This window comes from Aotus nancymaae, unplaced genomic scaffold (assembly GCF_030222135.1).
Source record: "Aotus nancymaae isolate 86718 unplaced genomic scaffold, 86718_ANA_hifiasm-v0.15.2.pri h1tg000058l, whole genome shotgun sequence".
Lineage (NCBI taxonomy): Eukaryota > Metazoa > Chordata > Mammalia > Primates > Aotidae > Aotus > Aotus nancymaae.
Genome location: NW_026988472.1, coordinates 42947553 through 42969380, shown reverse-complemented (window position 1 = coordinate 42969380; position 21828 = coordinate 42947553). Strand labels below are relative to the sequence as shown.

The 21828-nt window shown below is 38.9% G+C and overlaps 1 protein-coding gene across 7 annotated transcripts in view; it reads right to left on the bottom strand.

The window, feature by feature from the left end:
* The window catches only part of AP1S2 (adaptor related protein complex 1 subunit sigma 2), a 44686-nt gene that overhangs the window by 12585 nt on the left and 10273 nt on the right, over nt 1-21828 (bottom strand). For 4 of the 7 annotated variants that reach the window (XM_064364503.1, XM_012434516.3, XM_012434533.3 and 1 more), the window contains exons 2-4: nt 16113-16291; nt 9603-9711; nt 8871-9008 (exon numbers count right to left, since the gene is read on the bottom strand). In XM_064364503.1, coding sequence (XP_064220573.1) covers nt 8871-9008; nt 9603-9711; nt 16113-16291 — 426 coding nt within the window. Of the gene's footprint in view, nt 1-8870; nt 9009-9602; nt 9712-16112; nt 16493-16614; nt 17889-18428; nt 18547-21828 lie in introns of those variants that run through there. The other 3 variants (XM_012434577.3, XM_064364505.1, XM_064364504.1) reach the window with 3 other exon arrangements.

Here is a 21828-nt window from a genome sequence, read left to right as displayed (position 1 = left end):
ACTGATTATCAAGTAGAGGTAATTTTGGTGAATCACAGGGATGACTTTTTTGAGACAGAGTCTTGCTCTGTCACCAGGCTGGAGTGCAGTGGCATGATTTTGGCTCACTGCAACTTCTGACTCCCTGATTCAAGCAATTCTCCTGCCTCAACCTCCCGAGTAGGTGGGATTACAGACACGCGCCACCACACCCAGCTAATTTTTGTATTTTTAGTAGATATGGGGTTTCACCATGTTGACCAGGATGGTCTTGATCTCCTGACCTCGTCATCCACCCACCTCGCCTCCCAAAGTTTTAGGATTACAGGCATAAGCCATCTCGCCCAGCCTAGGGATGACTATTATAGCTATTTGTGTGTTCTTAAGCACATTTATCCTTTCTCGATTTTTTGCATTTTTGATTAATTTTTTAGCTAGTTATACTGTGGTCTATATATAATATTGAAAAAAATGTAGCAGTCTATAAATGTAAATGGAATCTTTATTCTATAGTGTTAAATTAAACCAAGGCTTCTTAACCTGGGCACAACTGACATTTGAGGCCAGATAACTCCTGTTCTAAGGGGGCTGTCCTGTACACTGTAGGATTCTCAGCAGCATCCTTGGTCTTTACCTACTGGATGCCAGTAGCACTGCACCCCTCATTGTGACAACCAAAAATGTGTCCAAACATTACCCAACGTCCTTTAGAGGGGCACAACTGCACTACTCCCACCTCATAAGAACCACTGGGTTAATCTAATTGGCTCTAGTTGGTGGGTAAGATTATATTCTAGTGTGTTTGCTTGTATTTGCTAATGTTTCCATAATGGGAATTTTTATTTATTTATTTATTTATTTATTTATTTTATTGCATTTTAGGTTTTGGGGTACATGTGAAAAACATGCAAGGTTGTTGCATAGGTGCATACGTGGCAGTATGATTTGCTGCCTCCCTCCCCTTTACCTATATCTGGCATTTCTCCCCATGCTATCCCTCCCCAACTCCCCATCCCCCCACTGTCCCCACCTCCCCACCAAAAGACCCCCGTGTATAGTGCTCCCCTCCCTGTGTCCATGTGTTCTCCTTGTTCAACACCCACCTATGAGTGAGAACATGTGGTGTTTGATTTTGTGTTCTTGTGTCAGTTTGCTGAGAATGATGTTTGGGAATTTTTATTTTTTTAAAAAAAAGGCATCAGAGGAAACAAAAGAAAATGTCAGTAGGTGAAAAAAGGACCCAAACCTGAAAATTTTCAGAAAGTATTTTTTAATTAAAAAAAAATTCGTCACCGACACCACAGACTATTCTCTTTGCAGGTCTCTGTGCAGGTTCCAACCCTAGGGCTCATAAAATCAAATTACTAGGTCAGGATCAGCATTTAAGAAAAGTAGAATAGGCCGGGCGCGGTGGCTCAAGCCTGTAATCCCAGCACTTTGGGAGGCCGAGGCGGGTGGATCACGAGGTCAAGAGATCGAGACCATCCTGGTCAACATGGTGAAACCCCGTCTCTACTAATACAAAAAATTAGCTGGGCATGGTGGCGCGTGCCTGTAATCCCAGCTACTCAGGAGGCTGAGGCAGGAGAATTGCCTGAACCCAGGAGGCGGAGATTGCGGTGAGCCGAGATCGCGCCATTGCGCTCCAGCCTGGGTAACAAGAGCGAAACTCCGTCTCAAAAAAAAAAAAAAAAAAAAAAAAAAAAAAAAAAAAAAAAAGAAAAGTAGAATAGAAATAGCAAGGGGAAAATACTCAAAATTTTGAAAAGCATAAAAAGAAAAAAGGCTCAAAAACACATAAAGCAAAATGATTACAACCTGAGAACCAGTGAGTAACAACACTGGCCAAATTATTATTTTATTACTTTTTTGCGGGGGGACAGAGTCTCACTCTGTCACCTAGGCTGGAGTGCAGTGGGTCGATCTCAGCTCACTGTAGCCTCCGCCTCCAGGGTTTTCAAGCCATTCTTGTGCCTCAGACCCCCAGGTTGCTGTGACTACAGGTGTGTGCCACCACACCCAGCTAATTTTTGTATTTTTGGTAGAGACAGGGTTTCGCTATGTTGGACAGTCTGGTCTCAAACTCCTGGCCTCAAGTGATCCGCCCGAATAGGCCTTCCAAAGAGCTGGGATTACAGGTGTGAGCCACTGCCCCCAGCCAAATTGTTTCTTAATAAATGTAAAATGAAAGGCAAGATTTGTCCTCCTTTCTGCCCTTCTTTTCAAGTATTTCCATTTCAAGCATTAATGTAATCAAACCTCATTTATCCAGAATTTGTTCTAATAAGCCGTGATTAAGTTTACCTATAAAAAACTAAAGTATGCTGGCAATAAAAGACTATAGGCTTGTTAACTTTAAACCCAATTTAAAAGAGTTAGGCTTGAGGGATTTAACATGAACAGTAGTAATTACATAGGAATTATAGGAGTTTGTCTTATTTAAGCAAATTTTAAGAGGAATCATATCAAAATGCTTTTTGCTGTTAAAAGACATTATTGAATATATTTGGAAGCATCTCTTTTTTTCAAACAATTTAAGATATTCTTGAGTTTGACTAGCATGCCCAAATATTCTTTCTTTTTTTCCCCCTCCCTCCCTCCCTTCCTTCTTCTTCTCTCTCTCTCTCCCTCTCTCCCTCTCTCTCTTTCTCTTTCTCTCTTTCTTTCAGCAAGGTTTCAGTCTGTTGCCACCCAGGCTGGTATATAGTGGAATGATCATGGCTCACTACAGTCTGGACCTCCTGGGCTCAATCAATCCTCCCACCTCAGCCTCCCGAGTAGCTGGGATTACAGGCACACACCACCACACCTAGCTAGTCATTTTTTTTACTTTTTGTAAGGACGGGGTTTCAGCACGTTGCCCAGGCTAGTCTCAAACTTCTGGGCTTAAGTGATCCACCTGCCCCAGCCTCCCAAAGTGCTGGGATTATAAGTGTGGGCCACCACGCTCAGCCCAAATATTCTTAATTATATCAACAGCTGACTTTTAAAAAACCCAAAACTTCATATTAAAAGATGTTATTCAATACTTCAAAAAGTACTTATTAAAATAATTTTAAGTTATAAAAGCTTCATTTTTTAAAAGAAATCACTTTTCTCCTAAGATCCTTACCTTTCCATTTGTATGCAGTCCCACAGATTATTACTTTCACAAAAATATAGCATAGTACTAAGATATATCATGCAGCCCCCAGCACTAAAACAAATCAATTTTAGCAGCACTAATTCTCCATAGAGTACCACTTTCTAGATGAGGCAGATAAACAACTGCAAATCCAGTAAATCTATTCATAAAGTGGATCATCTCGAAGTAGAAGCAAATTCATGAGTATAATCCTTGCTTTTGGTACCTCACTTATTTTGCATTTCACAGATTACTTTAGTGAGAAAAAATACCAACAGCAAACAAAGCTCAAAAGAAAAAAAAACCCACAAATTTCAAAATGATGCTGTTAGTAAAGCACTAATCAACACCATCATGCATCAACCGCTGAGGGTTAAAGCCCAAATGCCCAGTATTTAACTATTTGATCTTCACAGATCAAGCAAGGACTTAGAAATCATCTCACGTGCAACAGTCTTTGCATAGCACTCCATTTTATCCATGCCACAAAAATGGTAAATTTAGTAGTTACCAATAAATAAGTTGGGGATCAAAGGGACTAAAGCCTTAGACTGGCTCTTTATCATAAGATATCCTCAGACAAACCTCCCCATTCTTCATTCTGGCTCTATAAAATTAAGGAGCAGAGAAAAACTGGTAAGTGCTTGACTTTACATTAAAAAAAAAAAAAAGCCATGCTATTATTTCCTTTATCATTATATATATGTGTGTTTAAATAAATCCAACTACATCACCATCCCCACCCTATCCCTCCAAAAATCTAGCTTAAAATAGGTGGTGGGATCCCAGCACTGTGGGAGGCCGAGGCGGGTGGATCACGAGGTCAAAAGATCGAGACCATCCTGGTCAATATGGTGAAACCCCGTCTCTACTAAAAATACAAAAAAATTAGCTGGGCACAGTGGTGCATGCCTGTAATCCCAGCTACTCAGGAGGCTGAGGCAGGAGAATTGCCTGAACCCAGGAGGCAGAGGTTGCAGTGAGCTGAGATCGCGCCATTGCACTCCAGCCTGGGTAACAAGAGTGAAACTCCATCTCAAAAAAAAAAAAAAAAAAAAAAAAAAAAAAAAAAAAATAGGTGGTGGGGAAAAGTATTCCAAGTATTGCAAAGAATATCAATTTAGCAATTTCAGCATGTTGTACTTCAATAATTTAAGAATCAGCTTTAGTACCAGTGGCATGTTAAGATAGCCAAACATTAAAAAATGAATAATGAGCCGATTTCTGGGCTTTACCCAATATATAATTATGTATTCATACAACCAAACTCCAAAAGGAATAAATATGAAGTTTGGTCTAAAAATGTCAAAACTAATCCCTTATTTACCAAGTGATGAAGTAAAATAAAAAAGATAACTTTGTTATTTAATCACAATGTCTGCTGATATTTTAGCAACTATGATTTGAATACACATTTAATGTTACATTTTTACTGACTGTAATATGCTAACAGAAAATCTGTATCCACTAACCCTCTTCCCTATTTGGCTATAAAATGAAGGACTACCTTAAACTATGTGTTTATACAAACTGGGTAAGAGAAAATTTTTTAAATTTTTCTGAAGAAAATAAGCATTCTTAAAGATAAAAATGTATATTTCACAAATTTTTAAAAAATCAAAATCATTTTGATATTTACATATACCTTTAAGCTAACAGATAGAAGTACATTATAAGTTCAAAGTCATCTTTGGTGCTTACAAATAATCAATTCAAGTAAAAGACCTGACACTAAATAGAAAAATCATGATACATGAAAAATTAGATTAAAATTGACCAATTAGGACTTCTACTACAAAAATAAGGCTGAATTTAGATCTTCACAGCTATATTTACAAGTGTGGAAGCAAAATCATTTCATGACATTGATTAAGTGAATGCTATACCCCAAACTACAAGACTAAAAAAGTTATAAATCTAGGCATTTTGATCAATTCAACAAGAAATAGGTTGAAAATTATTATTTATATCTACATAGCCAATAAAAAATTCCAACTACTGATAATCTGGACTATAAAAATTCCCAGTCTAAGAAGTCAAAGATGGCACTGTCTTAGGAAATCTACTCTTTTCCACACAGAAAAACCTCTGGGAGAATTATTAACTTCTCACTATATGACTGAGAAGCAAAGAAGTTGGTATCTTAAACAGAATGTTTAAAATATATATACCAAGACAATACATAACTGGGGCTGAGGGGACTGCACAGTGGTTAAGATTTTACATAGCTGTGAAGAAATCTGGGTTTGGAATCCTGGTTTCGTCAGTTGCTAACCAGGTGGCCTCAGACCAGTCATGGAACCTCACTGAACTTCCACTTTCTCATTAGGATACCTCTAACCTTTCACAGGATTTCTTGAGAATTAGCACAGGATGCTTAAAGCAAACTGCTGAGCCCAGGACCTCGCATACGAGCACTCAAGCATTAGTTACCATCATAATTATTTTTGTTGTCATGGTATCCAGAACAAAAAGTTTTCCAGCAGTTTGTGGACTGCTTTTTCTCTTATTCCACTCGCTATTTTATGAACATAATACTCAAATACTCTCCCACAGATGTAAACTTGCATAATGCATCAAAAACATAAATGAATCTCTTTTTAGGAAACATGCATCTTGTCATTCCTGCATTTCTTCTCAGAATATATTGATGAAGAGAACAGAATAACCTGAAGCCTTACTCCTCCACACAGACTTGAGCTTGGCTCCATAATGGCCTTAATCTACAATGTATTCTCACTCTAAATTCAGAATGGACCACCACCTTCTGCTTCCCCCCCAAGACCTAAATGACTAAGAAAAATGGTTCACTCAGACTGCTAAATAAGACATCTCAATGTAGTACTCAGTTTCGTTTGTGTACAAAGCAATGTAAAAGTAGTCACAGAAGAGAAATAGGACCACAGCTTTCTTCTAAAGACAAGGAACTGTAATTAACAGTAGTTATTTATTTTAAACAAAGGTTATAAGGGGGTAAGGAAAATTTTACATGGGACCTCAGTCATCCTATGCTTTTCTCCCTATGCTTACTTTCCCCAATTAAAGATCTAAAAATAGGCCAGGCACGGTGGCTCATGCCTGTAATCCCAGCACTTTGGGAGGCCGGTGGGTGGATCACCGGTCAGGAGTTTGAGACCAGCCTGGCCAACACAGTGAAACCCCATCTCTACTGAAAATACAAAAATTAGCTGGGAGTGGTGGCATGTACCTCTAGTCCCAGCTACTTGGAAGGCTGAGGCAGGAGGATTGCTTGAACCCAGGGGGCAGAGGCTGCAGTGAGCCAACATTGCGCCACTGCACTCCAGCCTAGGTGACAAGAGCAAAACTCTGTCTCAAAAAAAAAAAGACATAAAAATAGTACTTCAAAAAAAGGGACAATATTAACGATTAAAATAATCCCATAGGGAAATATATATACATATGTACATATGTACACACCAAAATAAATATGGATCTGCAATAATGTTATCCCCTAGTAAATTAAACACTCAATATATGCTCTAAGGTAAACTTAACATTGCTGTCATATTCTAAGGTCTATACCAATTTCCCAGTAGCATTTAAAAATCCAGGCATAGCTGGGCACAGTGGCGCATGCCTTTAATCCCAGCACTTTGGGAGGCCGAGGGGGGCAGATCACTTGAGGTCAGGAGTTCGAGACCAGCCTGACCAACATGATGAAACCCCACCTCTACTAAAAATACAAAATTAGACAGGCATGGTGGCACATGCCTGCAATCCCAGCTACTCGGGAGGCTGAGGCAGGAGAATCGCTTGAGCCTGGGAGGCAGAGGTTGCAGTGAGCCAAGATTGTGCCATTGCACTCCAGCCTGGGCAACAAGAGTGAAAGTCCATCTCAAAAAAAAAAAAAAAAAATCCAGGAACAAAGAAATATCAATACCCTAAACATTACTCTCCAGGAAAAACATTAAAAGTTAAACTTCAATAACTTTAAATACATTTTAAAGCAAATGTAATTAATTAGAAAACAACGAAAAACTTGGAAGAAATGCCAGGTTCTGATAGAGTAGAATATCGATCTGTAACAAAATATGAAAGTGATCAAGGGAAGAGACATATATGAATAATTTTAATCCTGGTTTTGACCTAATTTTTTCAAAAGTCTGATTAGTGAACGGCAAAATAAAGAGATACTAAATTTAAAAACCAATTTTACAACAGTAGAGTGTATGCTTATAGTCAGCACACCTGATACTAAAAACAAACCTCCAAAATAACATTTCCAACCGACTGGTAAACCACCGTGACAAACTGTACACACAAGGCAAGGGGTCTGTGTTCATTTTACTACTGAGGAGTAGATGGCATCAGGGCTGCCAATCTAATACTTTACTTTTGCAGGTACCTTAACTGCTCTTCTGATAACTACAAGATCATTAAGTGTAAAATGCATTGTCTCACATTTAGTAGATGTCTATCCAGATGATGTCATCTGAACTTCAAGCAATTCCCACAAACCAACCAGTCAGTGACTGATGCGGTGGGATCCTCAAATAGCTTTCCCTTCCTCCCAGAGTCTAAAAGTTAGGAAGTTAAAATGGAGAAAGTAAGTTACTCTTCTTCCTTTATTTCATTCCCTTAAAACTGAATGCATCCAAGGCTAAAAAATGGGACTTAAAGTCTCCTTTGGTGACTAAAAAAAGACAAGAACAAACTGATAAACAAGTATGTAACAAAGAATGGGCTAAAATAGACTAGAAATACAAAATCATATTTTCAATGCTTTTGGAAAATGAACCAGTGAGACAAAAATATTCAAGACTTTTTATATACATGCAACATACACTTAACAACTATTTTAGTGAAAACACATTTCATTTTTTAATATTTACTAATCACTTCTCATGCTGTAAGCTTTCCATATGATAAAAATCACAATTAGCTCTAAAGCATAATTCAATTTGGTATCTGAATTATGGTATCATTAAGTTTTTAGAAATAGGTAGCCTTATCTATGAAACGTTAAGCTTCAGAAATAGAAGGTACATCAGCATCAACTGCATGATTAACCCAGGATGACTATGGTAATTAGAAAGAAAAGGGAGTTACACATCTGGGGATATGAAGGTAAGACAAGAATGCAGTTTGACAGAATGTGGTTTGTTATTTAACAAGAGCAAAGAGAAATGCAAATAGTTTAGTTTTGCTAACAAAAAAACGAGAAGGTTCTACAAAAAGTACAATTAGAAAACACTATCATTTGCTTGGCTACATTTGCATTTAATGGACATGAGGTAAAAATATGAGCCAATTTGGAATGAAAATGTCATAATCTCACAGTCAACTCCTGATTATCTACACTAATGTAAAAGGGGGGGTTATCTTAAACAATTTGAAGCAATAGATGGAGGGGTTATCTTAAACAATTTGAAGCAATAGATGGAGGGATTATCTTAAACAATTTGAAGCAATAGATGGAGAGTTCTCAACTTACTGCTACTTTCAGCCAATCTTTTCCCTTCTTAAAGTAGTCTGTTCTCTAAAGGTTTAGACTCCAGCGTTTTAGAGTCCAAAAAAGGCCATCGGGAAGGGGCCTGACTGACAGACCATCTCCAAACTGAACCATCCATCCAGAGATAACTGAGTTGACGTGACTGACACATATTCCAGTGAATAAACTGCACATGGATGGACACGACATGCTAGCATGCTTCAGTGTACTTTCTGAAACTTTAAGAATGATGAATGAGACTTCCCAGCAAGGGCAAAGCATGCTAGTGCCTACCGAAGAGAACAAATAGCTTACCTCCTGCAGTAGATCGGCCTGCTCAATTGCTTTAAGGACATTTTTCTTGGATGTTTCCTGAACTTCCCCTCCCAAAAGAAACTCATCCAAAATAAAATAAGCCTTCTCAAAATTAAAGATGATATCTAGTTCACAGACCTGAAAAGAAAAAAAAGAAAAGAAAAAACTGTTACAACTTAAAGAAGCAAAAGATGCTTATTCACTACCAGATAGTGAATATGATCTGACCAGAGTGAATCAATCTTAATTCTTTCTAAAAATGACTAAGTATCACTGACTTCAGTAAGCTTAATTTCCAAATCTCAAGTACTTGAAAACATATTCCTACAAGCTAAATAAGGCTGGGCTCTGCATGCTCCCAATGAGGGTAACTTAATAATTTCTACTCATAAAAACTGATCTTTAAACATATATTTCCTAGGTGACATGATCAGAACTGCTAACCAAACATAAATTCTATACTAGGTACTTCCAAGATATTAATGTTTGTAGTTGGACTTGTTTATATTTCACTATTTTAAACCTCATCCTCACCATCTTAATTAAATGAGTTAGGTCTATAGGGCCAGCAATTCTGAAAGTTAGAAACTGAATTGGCCCACTGATGAGAAATAGTCATTCCCGCCCTCTCCTGCGGTTAGAATCCCAAGACAACCAAATAATAAACTTGTTAGAAAAAGGGTTCTAAAGAATACTATGGCATTCAATTTCCTAAAATAAAATACTACTCACACTGCCAAAATACTTGTCAAGTAATTCCACATAACGATGAATTATTTCCAGGGTAATTAGTTCATTGTCCTGATCCTCAATAGCACAGCAAAAATACAGACTAGCGTATCTGTAACAAAGTACAAATGTGAAAAAAATTGTTACCCTGTAATCATGTTTTCTAAATATATTCTTGTATCCTATTATGAAAGACCCCAAGTTTATACAGCTTATTTCTTCTTTCACAACAGTACAGATTTTTCTCCTAGACTACAAAAGTAATAAATGCATAAGAGAAATTTTGAAAAGCATAGGCAAGAAAAAAGAAAAAACAAAATAATCACACCACTTAGAATAAGTTATTTTGCCCCTCTTTCTTTCAGGTTCTTTTCTAAAAACATTTTAAAGGATAGCAGACCCAGTTTTTTCCTAAGTTTACTTAATTAAAACAAAATATATAGCAGATTAATTCAAACTGTAAGTGCAGGGAAGAAAACAAACCTTCCAGCTGAAGGAGGACTTGTTGAAGGTACTGTCAAGGTGAGGTCAATATTTTGGGATATCTTATTGGAACATGTATAATATACACACAGAGAAGATCTTAAGTCCTAAAAGCTCAATGAATTTTCAAAGTGAACCCAACTACATACCAGCACCCAGATCAAGAGGCTTAACACTACTGAGCCCTGAAACTCCTCTGATACCCTCTCCCACTCACAACCTCCCATCCCCAATGGTAACTATACTCTTGACTTCTAACAGCATAGAATTGTTTTTAAAAAGGTTTCTAGGATTGTGAAATAAACCACAAGAAAAGAACAATAGCTCCATGTTATTACAGAAGTTAGAGAAAGAGAACAGAAAGTTCCTATCACTTAAAGGAAACTGAGACCTGTCCTCAAATTTTCCAAGTTCTACACTGTTGAACTGAAGGGTAGTTTATTTACCCTAGAAGAGGGAATAAGGTTGGGAAACTTATATTCTCCTTCAAATTATGATTCTAGAATATGGAACCAGGTTATGCTTGACCCAAGGAAACAAAACTGCAACCTTGAGGCATAGTAAGTCCTTTGAGGGGATTAAAAGGGCATTTTAAATGGTTTACATGGACTTAAGGCTTTTGAAAAGAAAGAAAATAAAAACCTAAGATATGCTAAACATAGAATATATCAGTTGAGATTGTAATTTTCACTGAAGATCACTTAAATGATTTTTAGAAAACACAATGGGCAGTTATTACTCGTAGCATTAATGTAAAATAATACTGCATACAGAATAACATGAACAACCTGTTTTGAGACTCAATGAATTCTTGGTCCTCAGTATGAAAATAACTGGTATTCACACAACAGCATTAATTTCAATATTATTAAAACCATTTCATCTTATTTGATGTTTTCAATAGCAAGTACTATCTTTCATCCTTGATTATAGATTAAAAAAAGACAAAAAAAAAATGAGGCCTAAGCATACAAGGCCTACAAGTGCTAGTACTGAGATAAGAAACCTGATCATTTGACCTTAACTCCAGGCCTTTTTCTACTGTATCATACAAACTCACTTGGGATATATATTATGACTTTGTACATGTCTACTCTATCTGACTTCCACACTAGGTTATTTAAAATGGTGGGCCTCCTGCAGTCTTACTGAGAGGAGGTATTCACATGTGTTCATTTATCAACATTGCGAAGGGAGTCAGTCATGGAAGACAAAACAGGGCATCAATGCCAACTTTAACAAAGTGCTCCCTCTCTTTCCCATCACTACTCTGTTTTTGTTTATCTACTTAAAAGAGAATGGAGTATTCTAACTCTCTATCCTCCCTAACCCATGCTCATTAAATAGAACTTTGAATTTGGGGAAACTGAAAAATGATACATAAGATTCCCTGAATTAAGAAAACTAAAGAATAAAGTAACTGACATAAAAATGGTAGATCAAAAACCAGATATGACTAGCTGATAGGAACAGAATGCTAAATAATGTATTATACAGAGGTTACTAACAGTTTCAAGTAAAATTCCTTTTATTCTTATTTAAGATTTCCTCAATGCTACTATTGAACAATTTAATGCTTGTACCATCCCTGCTCCTTATCCACAGTACTGCCTCTTTTCTTACAAATAAAAAGCACTTAAACACTAGTCAAAGCTCCTAAACTGCATGAATCACTTGGAAGCATTAATTTAAAAATCATCAGTAATGATGTGTCTAAGCCCCAGCCAGTAATATTTAAACAAAAAACAATAAAAACAAACCCCATAAGACTATCTAAATGTTTACTTTCACTCAGAATGGAAAAAGAATAATCAAATTAATGAATTTGTTGGTGTAGGTGAACAGATAGCTATCAGGATAATAATGTAGCTCTTTCCAGAACGCTTAAGGAAGGAAGAAACAAGCATATTTAATTATGTACCATTCATTGAATCCTCACCCTACATGAGACACTAAATGTCAGCTAAGGCTTTTGCATACTTTACCATTCTAATCCTCACAACAACGGCATCCAGGAGATACCATTATTACTTGCATTGATAAGAGACCCAGGTTCGAGTAACTTGCCTAGAAACAGCAATTTGACTATAGAGCTCAAGTTTTACATTAAAAACTATAGCCAGCAATTGTATTAAAGTAATCCCATACCTGGCAAAAATTAAAATATGCTCAAAACAGTATTTTAAGAGCTTTGAAGAAGAGAGAAATAAAAAATGCCATACTGATTTAGTAAAAGATTACCAAGAGAACCTGAAGTGTACTTCCTATATTTAGGACCAAATGGTTTTAAAAAATTCAATAATAAGCTCATTTTGTTCTCTTAGTGCATATTTGTAAGTCTAAATCTGAAGTAAAATTAATAATAGACTAGTAAGAAGAAAGGTATGTTTGGTTATTTTTAGCACAGTGGATTAAGCTTACTCTAATTACTGGCACGCAGAGAACATCTGAAAGTGCCTATTCTTATATTCAAAACACATGACTTCTCCGCAGTCAGCTAAATATCAGCTGACTGTGGGTGAATGTAGCTAAAGAATTCTCAATACCCACTGGTATGTCATTAAAAATTCTTTTGTTAGTAAAGAAAATCAGTAAGTATTCTTTAATAAATTCTCAAGCTAGTAATTTGGAGAGAGATATGTTTTTAAATTAATTTTAAAAGACCTTAATCCAGTGACTCTTCCACAAAATGCTACACAAAACAGGAAACAAAAAAGCATAGTATTCTGTCTTACAGGGATCTTTAAGAGCACTTATTTTAGAGATAAGGAAACAAAGTGACTTGTTTAAAGTCATAAAACTAGCTAATGTTACAAAGGAAACAGAACTCAAGTCCCCAGATTTTTAGTCTGTCTTTTCAGGTAATATTAATTATCCTTATCCCTCTATCAGTCCCCCTCAAAAGGGAGAATTTGTATGCCAAATAGGATGAAGAACGTGGGTGAGAAAATTTAACAAAAACAACAAAAAGCACTTGCTGGCATGAACAGCAAAAGTGCTAGTCCAGAATTTCTCAGGAGCTAAGCAGTAATTCTCTTGCTTAAAAACGTTTTCTCTTCCAGTAGTAGGAAAAACGAATCACTTGTTTATACCAACAAAAAATATGTCTGTAAGTGGTATAGTAGGTGAGGTTTTTGGTATGAAATGGAAGGGGGGATGTATAGAGAAAGAGAAGATAAATTCCACCTTTTGTATATGACTGACATCTCAATAAAGCAGTTAGTTTTTTAAGTCCACCTTTCATTTAAAGGGGTTTGATGTAAGTATCAGAGTTGGGTTAGATACCTTTTATAGCTTTTAAAAGAAAAAGTAGTGGCTCGACACAGACACACGGGCTGAGTGACATGTGCGTGAACACCAACCAGTGTTTTCCTTTCTTCCCAGAACAGTCCATTCCTGGGACTGAATCCCTTGCTGGTATTTTCCTCCTCCACACGGGGGGACTCCTTCCCCTATCTAGAAATAAGCTTAAGAATCTCACACCTTTTTTAAAAACCTTGTTCCCCACTCCTATGTCTATGAGCAGTTACCACCTCGTCTCCTGTCCTTCACAGCAAAGTTCCCCAAAATAGTCTACACATGCTATTTAAATTTCTCCACCTCTTCACACTTCGCCCCATTACATCGAGAGTTCTATCTCCACTATTCCACTGAAAATGTTGTGGCAAAGGGCATTATATGAAATGCTCACTGTAAAATCTATCAGATTCCTTCTTCACTTTCATTGAACTTTATGAAACATCCGGCATTGGTGAAACTCCGTTTCCCTGACTTTACTGACCCAAGAATTACTCTCTTTGGTTCTCATTCCACTCTGAAGGTCTCTTCATCTCCTTTGCCTGCCATTTGAATGCTGATGATCTAATACTTTGTCTTATTCTCCCCAGACTTCCACACCTACGCCAACCACATCCCACCAGAAAATCAGGCTTCTCATAATGAAAGTCACATAGACATCCCCAAATCAACTTGCCCCAAAATGAGCTGAGTTCTCTAGCTCACCTTGTACTCCACTAGCAAACCAGAAATGTGGAGATCACCCCACTCCTCCCTTTCCTTTGCTGCTCTCTCCACTTTTTGTTGTTGTTGTTGAGGTTCTCACTCTGTCACCCAGGCTGGAGTGCAGTGGCCCAGTCAGGGTTTACTGCAGCCTTGAACTCCCAGACACAGTCAATCCTCCCACCTCAGCCTCTAGAGCAGCTAGGACTACAAGTGCATGCCACCACACCCAGCCTTTTTTCTTTTTTTTGTAGAGACAGTGGGGTCTCACTAAGTTGCCAGGGCTGGACTTGAACTCCTGGGCTCAAGCAATTCTCCTGCCTTGGCCTCCCATGTTCTTCCCACTTCTAGAGGTGACCAAGTCTTATCAAACCTATCTCAATCATAGCCTTCCTTTCCAGTGCCTGGGTTCAGGACCTCATTATCAGGTAATCTCCTACTGATCTTGCAGGTGCCAGTCTCAGCCCCTCCTGCCCTCATCTGTTGCCCTAGTTCAATCTTTTAAGATATGTAAACCTGATCTTTTTTCAGCCCTGTTTAAAATCTTTGCCTCCAAGCTTAAGATCTGAGTTGCAGCCCCATGTCAATCACTAACTGGCATATGGCCCTAGACAAGTCACTTCTCCCAAATTCGCATTCTTTATAAAACTAAAGTTTGATCAGCAATGGCAGTTTTCAAACCCAGGAACTGTCGCCTGTGCAGAGGGCAAAGGCCAAGTGAGCCAGGGTACGGGATCCTCCTTCCTGATTTCACATGGAACAGCCTCACTTTCATTCATTTTATTTAAGGTTCTACCCATGGGGCAAAAAGCTTAAAACAAAATCAAACAAAATCACCTGACTAGATTACTGTAAAACATCTCTCACCTCTCAAATGGTATGATTTTTCTATGATTTTTAATAAGACCAAACCAAACACTGGATATAAAATCACCCAAAGATACAAAATCACCAAAGATCATTCAATAATAAACAGAAGTCCTCAATATTTAAGAAACTCTCTATGTCTTATAATCTCCATTTCTTCCTAGTCATCTCCCTGACAAAATACCCAATCCATATTTGGAGTGCATTAAAGGGAAGCCCAGAAGAAAACCAGACTTCTCTCCCACCCTCATTGTATCCCATACTGTTAATTCCATGCATATTTCCCACACAAGCGAACTTTTTATATGCAGAAATGCTCTTATCTTAAATTCAGTAAATTATTCAAAAGGAAACAAATGGGGAATAAAGTAAATGTCCCCTCAAAAAAATCTTCCATAAAAGAAGAAAGTTTATTTCTTTTAACCCACTTAAAACAATCTTGAGAAATTTATTTTATGGCATTCAGTTTCAGATATTTATAAAATAAAGATGTATAGCATTAAAAAAAAATTTCAGTGTTAAAAGACAATCTATGAGTCATTTTGTAACATCAAATTTTTTAAAAAATCTGTCAAAATTATCTGTCAGATTTAATCACACCCCCACCACAGCAACAAGGGTACTTTAAGTTAATAAACACTACTTACACACAGATCCTGTATATACACGAAGTTTTTAAAACATCTATGTGATTGAAACAGTCTACATATTCAAGGCATTTATACGTAAGATTCTAAAAATCAGATAAAGGCATGTCAAATATCAGTCATTACTTTATAGATTTTCAGGGAAAGGGGATTAGACTCTATGTGTACATGTTTAAATTAAGAGAATTACTCACACAATTTAAAATACTGACCCTACTTTACCCTGTAATGAAATGAATTCATTAAACTCTTCTATAAAGATGATTAAGCATGAATAATCATTTGTGCCTTTAATTATGTAACTAGTTTTCAAATGATTTCCCTGCCTTTATCATTTCAGCCTCAGTAATCAATCAAAATACCAGTTATTTTAAAAACACAATGCTTTATGTTAAACCTATTTCATCTAAATCTTTATTAATCATTATTTATAAATGTCATCACTCAAAAGTCTGCAATTTCCTAAATCACCTAACATTTGATTCCATTGCACCTTTCTGATAAATAAAAATTATACCTTTTGTAAACAATCTTCAGATCTCGCCACTCAAGGAAGCTGCACATTTTAGGTTTCCGTGCTAAAACGGTCTGAACAAGTTCTCTGGTGATCTTTTTCTTCTCTTTGTCTGATAGTGGGACATACCATTTTTGCAGTCGAAGCTTTCCCTGACGACTAAAAAGCAACATAAACTGCATCTGTTAAGATAAATAAAATCAAGATTACATGGCATACTTTGAATCAATAAAGTTAAGATTATGTGTTTCACAGAGAAGCTTTGGGGGATGGGGCATTTAAATGACAAATGATTGGTAGCCATCAATATTTCTATGCCAATTAAAATAGCAAGAAATTCTTTTGAACAGATCTTCTTCTAGATGCAAACTTTCCAGTCCCACCTTGTTCCACATTATATTTGGAGGGGAGCGTGCAGGAGAAAAAAAGAAAAATAGGTAATAAGCTGAAGTGAAATTTTGAAGAAAAATAAAGATCACTCTTTCAATTTAAGAAAATTTTCTACCTGTACTATACATCGTGCAGTCTCTATATGCATCAAAAGAGAATGGTAGACATCAATTGGTTTGACTTTTCAAAGAAACGGAAGACCTGCTATTTTTCACCCTGAGGCCGTTCTTGTTCCAGGCTGGATTACTTGTAGACAGTAGCTTATATCTTGGAATGCTCTCCTCAGTTTATGATGGCATATTTTAAGCAAAACAGAATGATCCAAAATATTAACCAAAAAATCCCATAAATACAAATTTTCCTTAATCAAAACATATGTTTTCATCTTACTTTTAAAACATTCCAACTTAAATATGTACAAAATCCAGAACTGAGTTAATGTAGTATTATGACAGAGAATACAAACGTTAAAAAGGCCACAAGATTTACACTTATTAAGATTTAGTATTGAGACTTTATATGAAATACTTCCTTTAAAACAAAAAATAGTATCTACAGAGTGGATACTGAATTCTAATGTATTTTATATAATTTGTATGTATTTATTTGTAATCTGCAAATGTGTTAAGTAGCCTGCATGTTTCATTTTTAACGCCAAGGGTTTTTAAATTCAATTGGTCATCACAACTGCAAACAGAAGTATTGTTTCTACAAAGGTAATTTAAAGGCAGAATTTACATAGGTATCGTTTTTTCTTTTAACCATTTTAAGTTCCCTTAACAGCGTTACTGCAAGTAAGATTTAAGCCTGATTCTCAAGATTCATCACACCATCTTGAATTTGAACACGGGGAGGGGAAATTTACACAACCAATGTAGAATAAAAATGGGCCCTAAATTTTGGTAAGAAGATTATTGTCGCTCTTTTGTAACCATCCAAAAAGGTATCAACACGAGATCTAGAAATTTATGATGTGGCAATTCAACTTCAGTAAAGTTAAAATGGTCTTATTACCTCACTTAAAATGTGTCAGGGGCACAAAATATACGGACATTATTAGAAGATATCGAAGTGCCTCCCGAGCAAGTCCTGAAGATAGCGGCATTCGAAGGGGGCAGCAAGTGAAGCATCAACTGGACATTTACTGCAAACCCGTTACCAAAACTTGGAAAAGAATGAATCCCGTATTCCTAGATCTTTAGCCACCAGAAGGGGTGAGGGTTTGCCTGCGAAGAGAGTATGAGCTCAAGGCTGTCTGGAGCAGGGTCCTGTATCCGCCCTACCACTTTGCAGGACGAAAAAACAATGTATTCTCCTTAAAATAAATTATGTGCTAACATGGGACGAAACCCGGTTGCAAGCCACGAGTATTCCTTCCCTCGTGTTAAAAACGCTTTGATTTTGCCGAAAATCACAGGGTACCACAATTCCTCGAGATTGGCATTAAACACAATGGGCTCAGCCGCGGCGCGGGCTCGGGGCCAGCGTTCCACGGGTCCGGCCGTCGCCGGTGCCTCCCCCCCTCCCGTGGCCACACTCCATCACTGACCAAGCCCGGGCGAGGTGAAAGGCAAGGAGGGGAGCAGACAATGGCATCCGCCGCCGCGCAGGGGGCGCCAAGAGTCCTCGGCCGCCACCGCCCCCGGCCCCTCCCGAAAACGCCCCGCAAAACTTGAGGCGATTCTCGAACCACAGGTGCCGTGGGGCTGTCGCGGAGTCCGGGACTGGCCCCCACATCCCCGGGCGCGGCGCGAGTGGTGCGCAGGGCGCGGACACGGCGAGAAGTGAGTTGCAGGCGCGGCGACCCAGTGGCGGGCCGGGCGGGCGCGGGGTGGGGTCGTCGGGGCGCGCGCGGGGTGGCGGGGGGCGCGCCCAGCCCTCCCTCCCAGTCTCCATTCCCGGCGCCCCCGCTTGTCCCCAGGGACTTACGGCGGCCACGGGCCGCGGGCGCGGCGGAGCTTGGCCGGCGGCGGTGGCTAAGGGGAAGCCCCTGCCGCCTTGCTGAGGAAGAGAAGCCGTGGTGCTGTGGGGAGGGGACCCGGCTGGCGGAGGGCAGGCTTAGGCAGAGAGGGGAGGGCGAGCCGACAGACCCCGCCCCGGGGGCCGGACGAGGGAGGAGCCAGGGCTGCGGTGAGTCGAGGGGCGGGCTAGGCGACGCGCGGGAAGCGGCTCAGCCGTCACCAACGGCACCGAAGGCAGCGCAGGTGACCGCTGAGTCCAAAGAAGCCGATTGGAGGCTTCTTCGCCGAGAGGGGTGGTGCGAACCGGAAGCCGGGCCACGTGACCCGGAAGCGGCCTTACCGGGCCCGCGCGCCCGCGCACTCCTGCCGGTGCCTCCGGGACGCGCGCGGGCGGCTGTCCTGGCTGTTTAATGAAAGGCGGACAGGATTCTGCGGCGTCCTTAGCCTAGCCGGAGGTGCGGGGCAGAGAAGGTCCGGACAGCGGAGAGCCAAGTTCGAGCTCTGATGATTCTCCGTGTCCCCAGAGGGTGGGTCGGGGAGGTGTGACAGCTGACGACGAGGGTGGGAGGAGTGAGGGAGTGCTGCAACTCTGGAAAAACAATTCAGCTCTTCTGTGGAGCTAGTCACGCGTTCACGGGCCTTTTGCTATAATTCTGTTCCAAAATTGCCCAGAATCCAGGCTGTCCTTCCCATTGCACTGCTCCAACCCTAGCCCAGACACCTTTCGCCCCGAGCTTCGCAGGGGTCTGTTCCCTGGGCTCGCCTCGCCCCTCCTTGATGCTGCAGACTGGATGAGTTACCGTCCGTTCGGCTGAAAAGCCCGGACAGCACCTCACCTTCGAGATCCCGCTTCCTTCACACCCGGTCGCCCCACCAGCCGCCTGGGTTCCAGTTTAGCACTGCCGACGACTTGCTGTGCGTGGCATGTCCTTGCTCTTAAATGTTACATCTCCTGCGAAGCCTCACCCTAAAACCCTGTAAGAGTGATTCCCTCATTTACCCGCATGCCCGTTAGCCTTTATTTAGCACACCTTAAATTATATTCATTTTGCATCCCAACCTAGTTCACTGCCTGGTAAATGTGAGTTGGCTGATAAGGACTGTAAAATGATAAATTTAAAAGCTGTAATGCTGAGCATAATGCCGGGGCATAATGGATGTTCATAATTTTCTGAATGATAGAATGGATGAATCATCTAGTCCTTTACAGATAAGGAAAGGGGAGCCCCACGGGATTAGGTGACCTTCCTTGAAAAGCCACGGGTTTCCCATATCGAATGCTATTCATTACCCGAGTCACCTGGGTTCTTACAGAGGAAGCGAGAAAATTGCTTTTGTTGGGCCATGCCCCTTTTGCAGAGGTTCCAAAGTATAGTCGCCAGAATTTTTTAATGGCCTGAAGTAAAAAAGAAATGCTAAATTTTTCACAAAGCTAAATGTAATCAATGTAAAGGGATCCTTTATTAGTGATTATATTCTTTTTGTGTGCATTATACTATCTATGAATCTAAGACAGTAGTTTTTGGGGCATTTTAAAAAATGCCTTTGTATGGCAAAACAAAAAAAAATGTGTAATACCTCCCCTTTTCAATCACTACTATGCTGCTTGGAAAGTTTCCTACTAACATGTATGATTAACGTATACTGGAATACTAAAGAAGGGGACGACACACGGCACAGATTTGGCTTTCTGTAGTTCTTTAGGTCCCCTCGACCCCACCAGATTTCTCCTTGCTCCCTGCCCAGTCATGCCCCAAAGGTGCTTTCGAATGTCCCATTTCTCTCTTACTACAAGAAACAGATGCCATTAGCCAGTTAAAAGATAGCTCGAATGCTACACAATGAAAATTCGCCCTCTGAATCCAAATGCTGCGTTTCTCTTTTTCTGTACAAAACACTTATATCCTTAAGGTTCCTGAGACAGCCACCTCCAAGTTTAAACTCTGGTTATGCTCCTAATGTTACTCGGGCTCTGAAAATGAGGACGGGAGACTTGCTGATGACATATTGGCAGTCTCCTTTCCCTGCTCCTAGCCAAAAAAAGGTGGGGGTAGGGGTAGGGAGGGGAGGGAATTGTGGGAAAAATAATTAGCCACTGAAAGCAGCTATTACATAATCTTGGCTGCTTATTAATTTAGCAGAAGGAATGGCTTATTAAATTCTAATAGCAACAGCACAACTGCAAACAACCTAGCAATTAACAGTGCAGGGCCCATTATTTTGTTAATATGTTCTCTTCTTTTGGCAAGTGTATGAGAACAAAATTTATAGAAGCAGATGGTCTTTTTCAGTAGATTATAGATGGTTTATTCCCTTGTCTTAGTATTAAGTACTAATTGTGCATTCACTGTGAAAGACAAAAGAAACATGGTTGCCATCTTTGTTAGTAATTAACTGCTTGACTTTGATTCCCACAATTTCCCAATTGTAGGCTTTGTTATATACATGTTTCTTCTCATCTAGTATCTTCTTCATCTGTCATGTCAATTGGTTGTCTTTTTTAATCCTCTGTTTTTGTTTTCTTTATGTTCCTGATTTATTGGTGTTAATGATACAAGAATTATACAAAATTCGTTTCATGAAAAATTAAAAATCAGATTTTATACTTGTTTCTTAAATTTGAAAAAATACTTCACTGTCATTTATGCTAAATGTAAGAGGTGAGGGGAAAACAGAAATTTTTACCCTCTAAAAATAAGATTTTGAGGCTTTTTATGTAATCTTTCCAAAGTTTTCAAAAATAGTTTTAGTTCCTGTTAAATATGTGATGGCCATATACTTTTATCCTCTCTCTCAAAATACCATTAAATTTTAAAAAGGGGGACGATTTAAAACACATACCCACGTGGAAAATAAGAGAGGGAAGGAACATTTACATGAGGATGTCAATAAGGATGTCAGGATACACTGTCAGCTCATCATTTAAACACTGATGATTTAAAGAAAAATTGTAATATATTGATATTGTGGAGGAGCAGAAGTGAGGGGAGGTTGAAATAATGCTAAATCCTCACGTGCTAAAGGGAGGAAAATAGATAACATCCAAAATAAATCACGAAATAGAATTACTAGCATATTCTTTAGATACCAGGAAGTAAATCTCAGAAGCAATTGTGAATTTCTTTCCGTGGACAGAATCTTGCAGTAGGATGTAATAAAGGGAATTATTACATTTTACTTAGATTTTTTTCCTTAAATAATTTTTTTAAATATTGTAATGAAGTTGATAAAAACCATTCAGTTGCTAGCTCTGTATTATGGACTTATACGGAGTTCCTTTAGCCAGTCTATGGATTATTTAGAAGTTATTAAATGAAAATGCCCAATAATGGAATTCAGTGCTAAAGCTGTGTAGAAGATCACAGAAA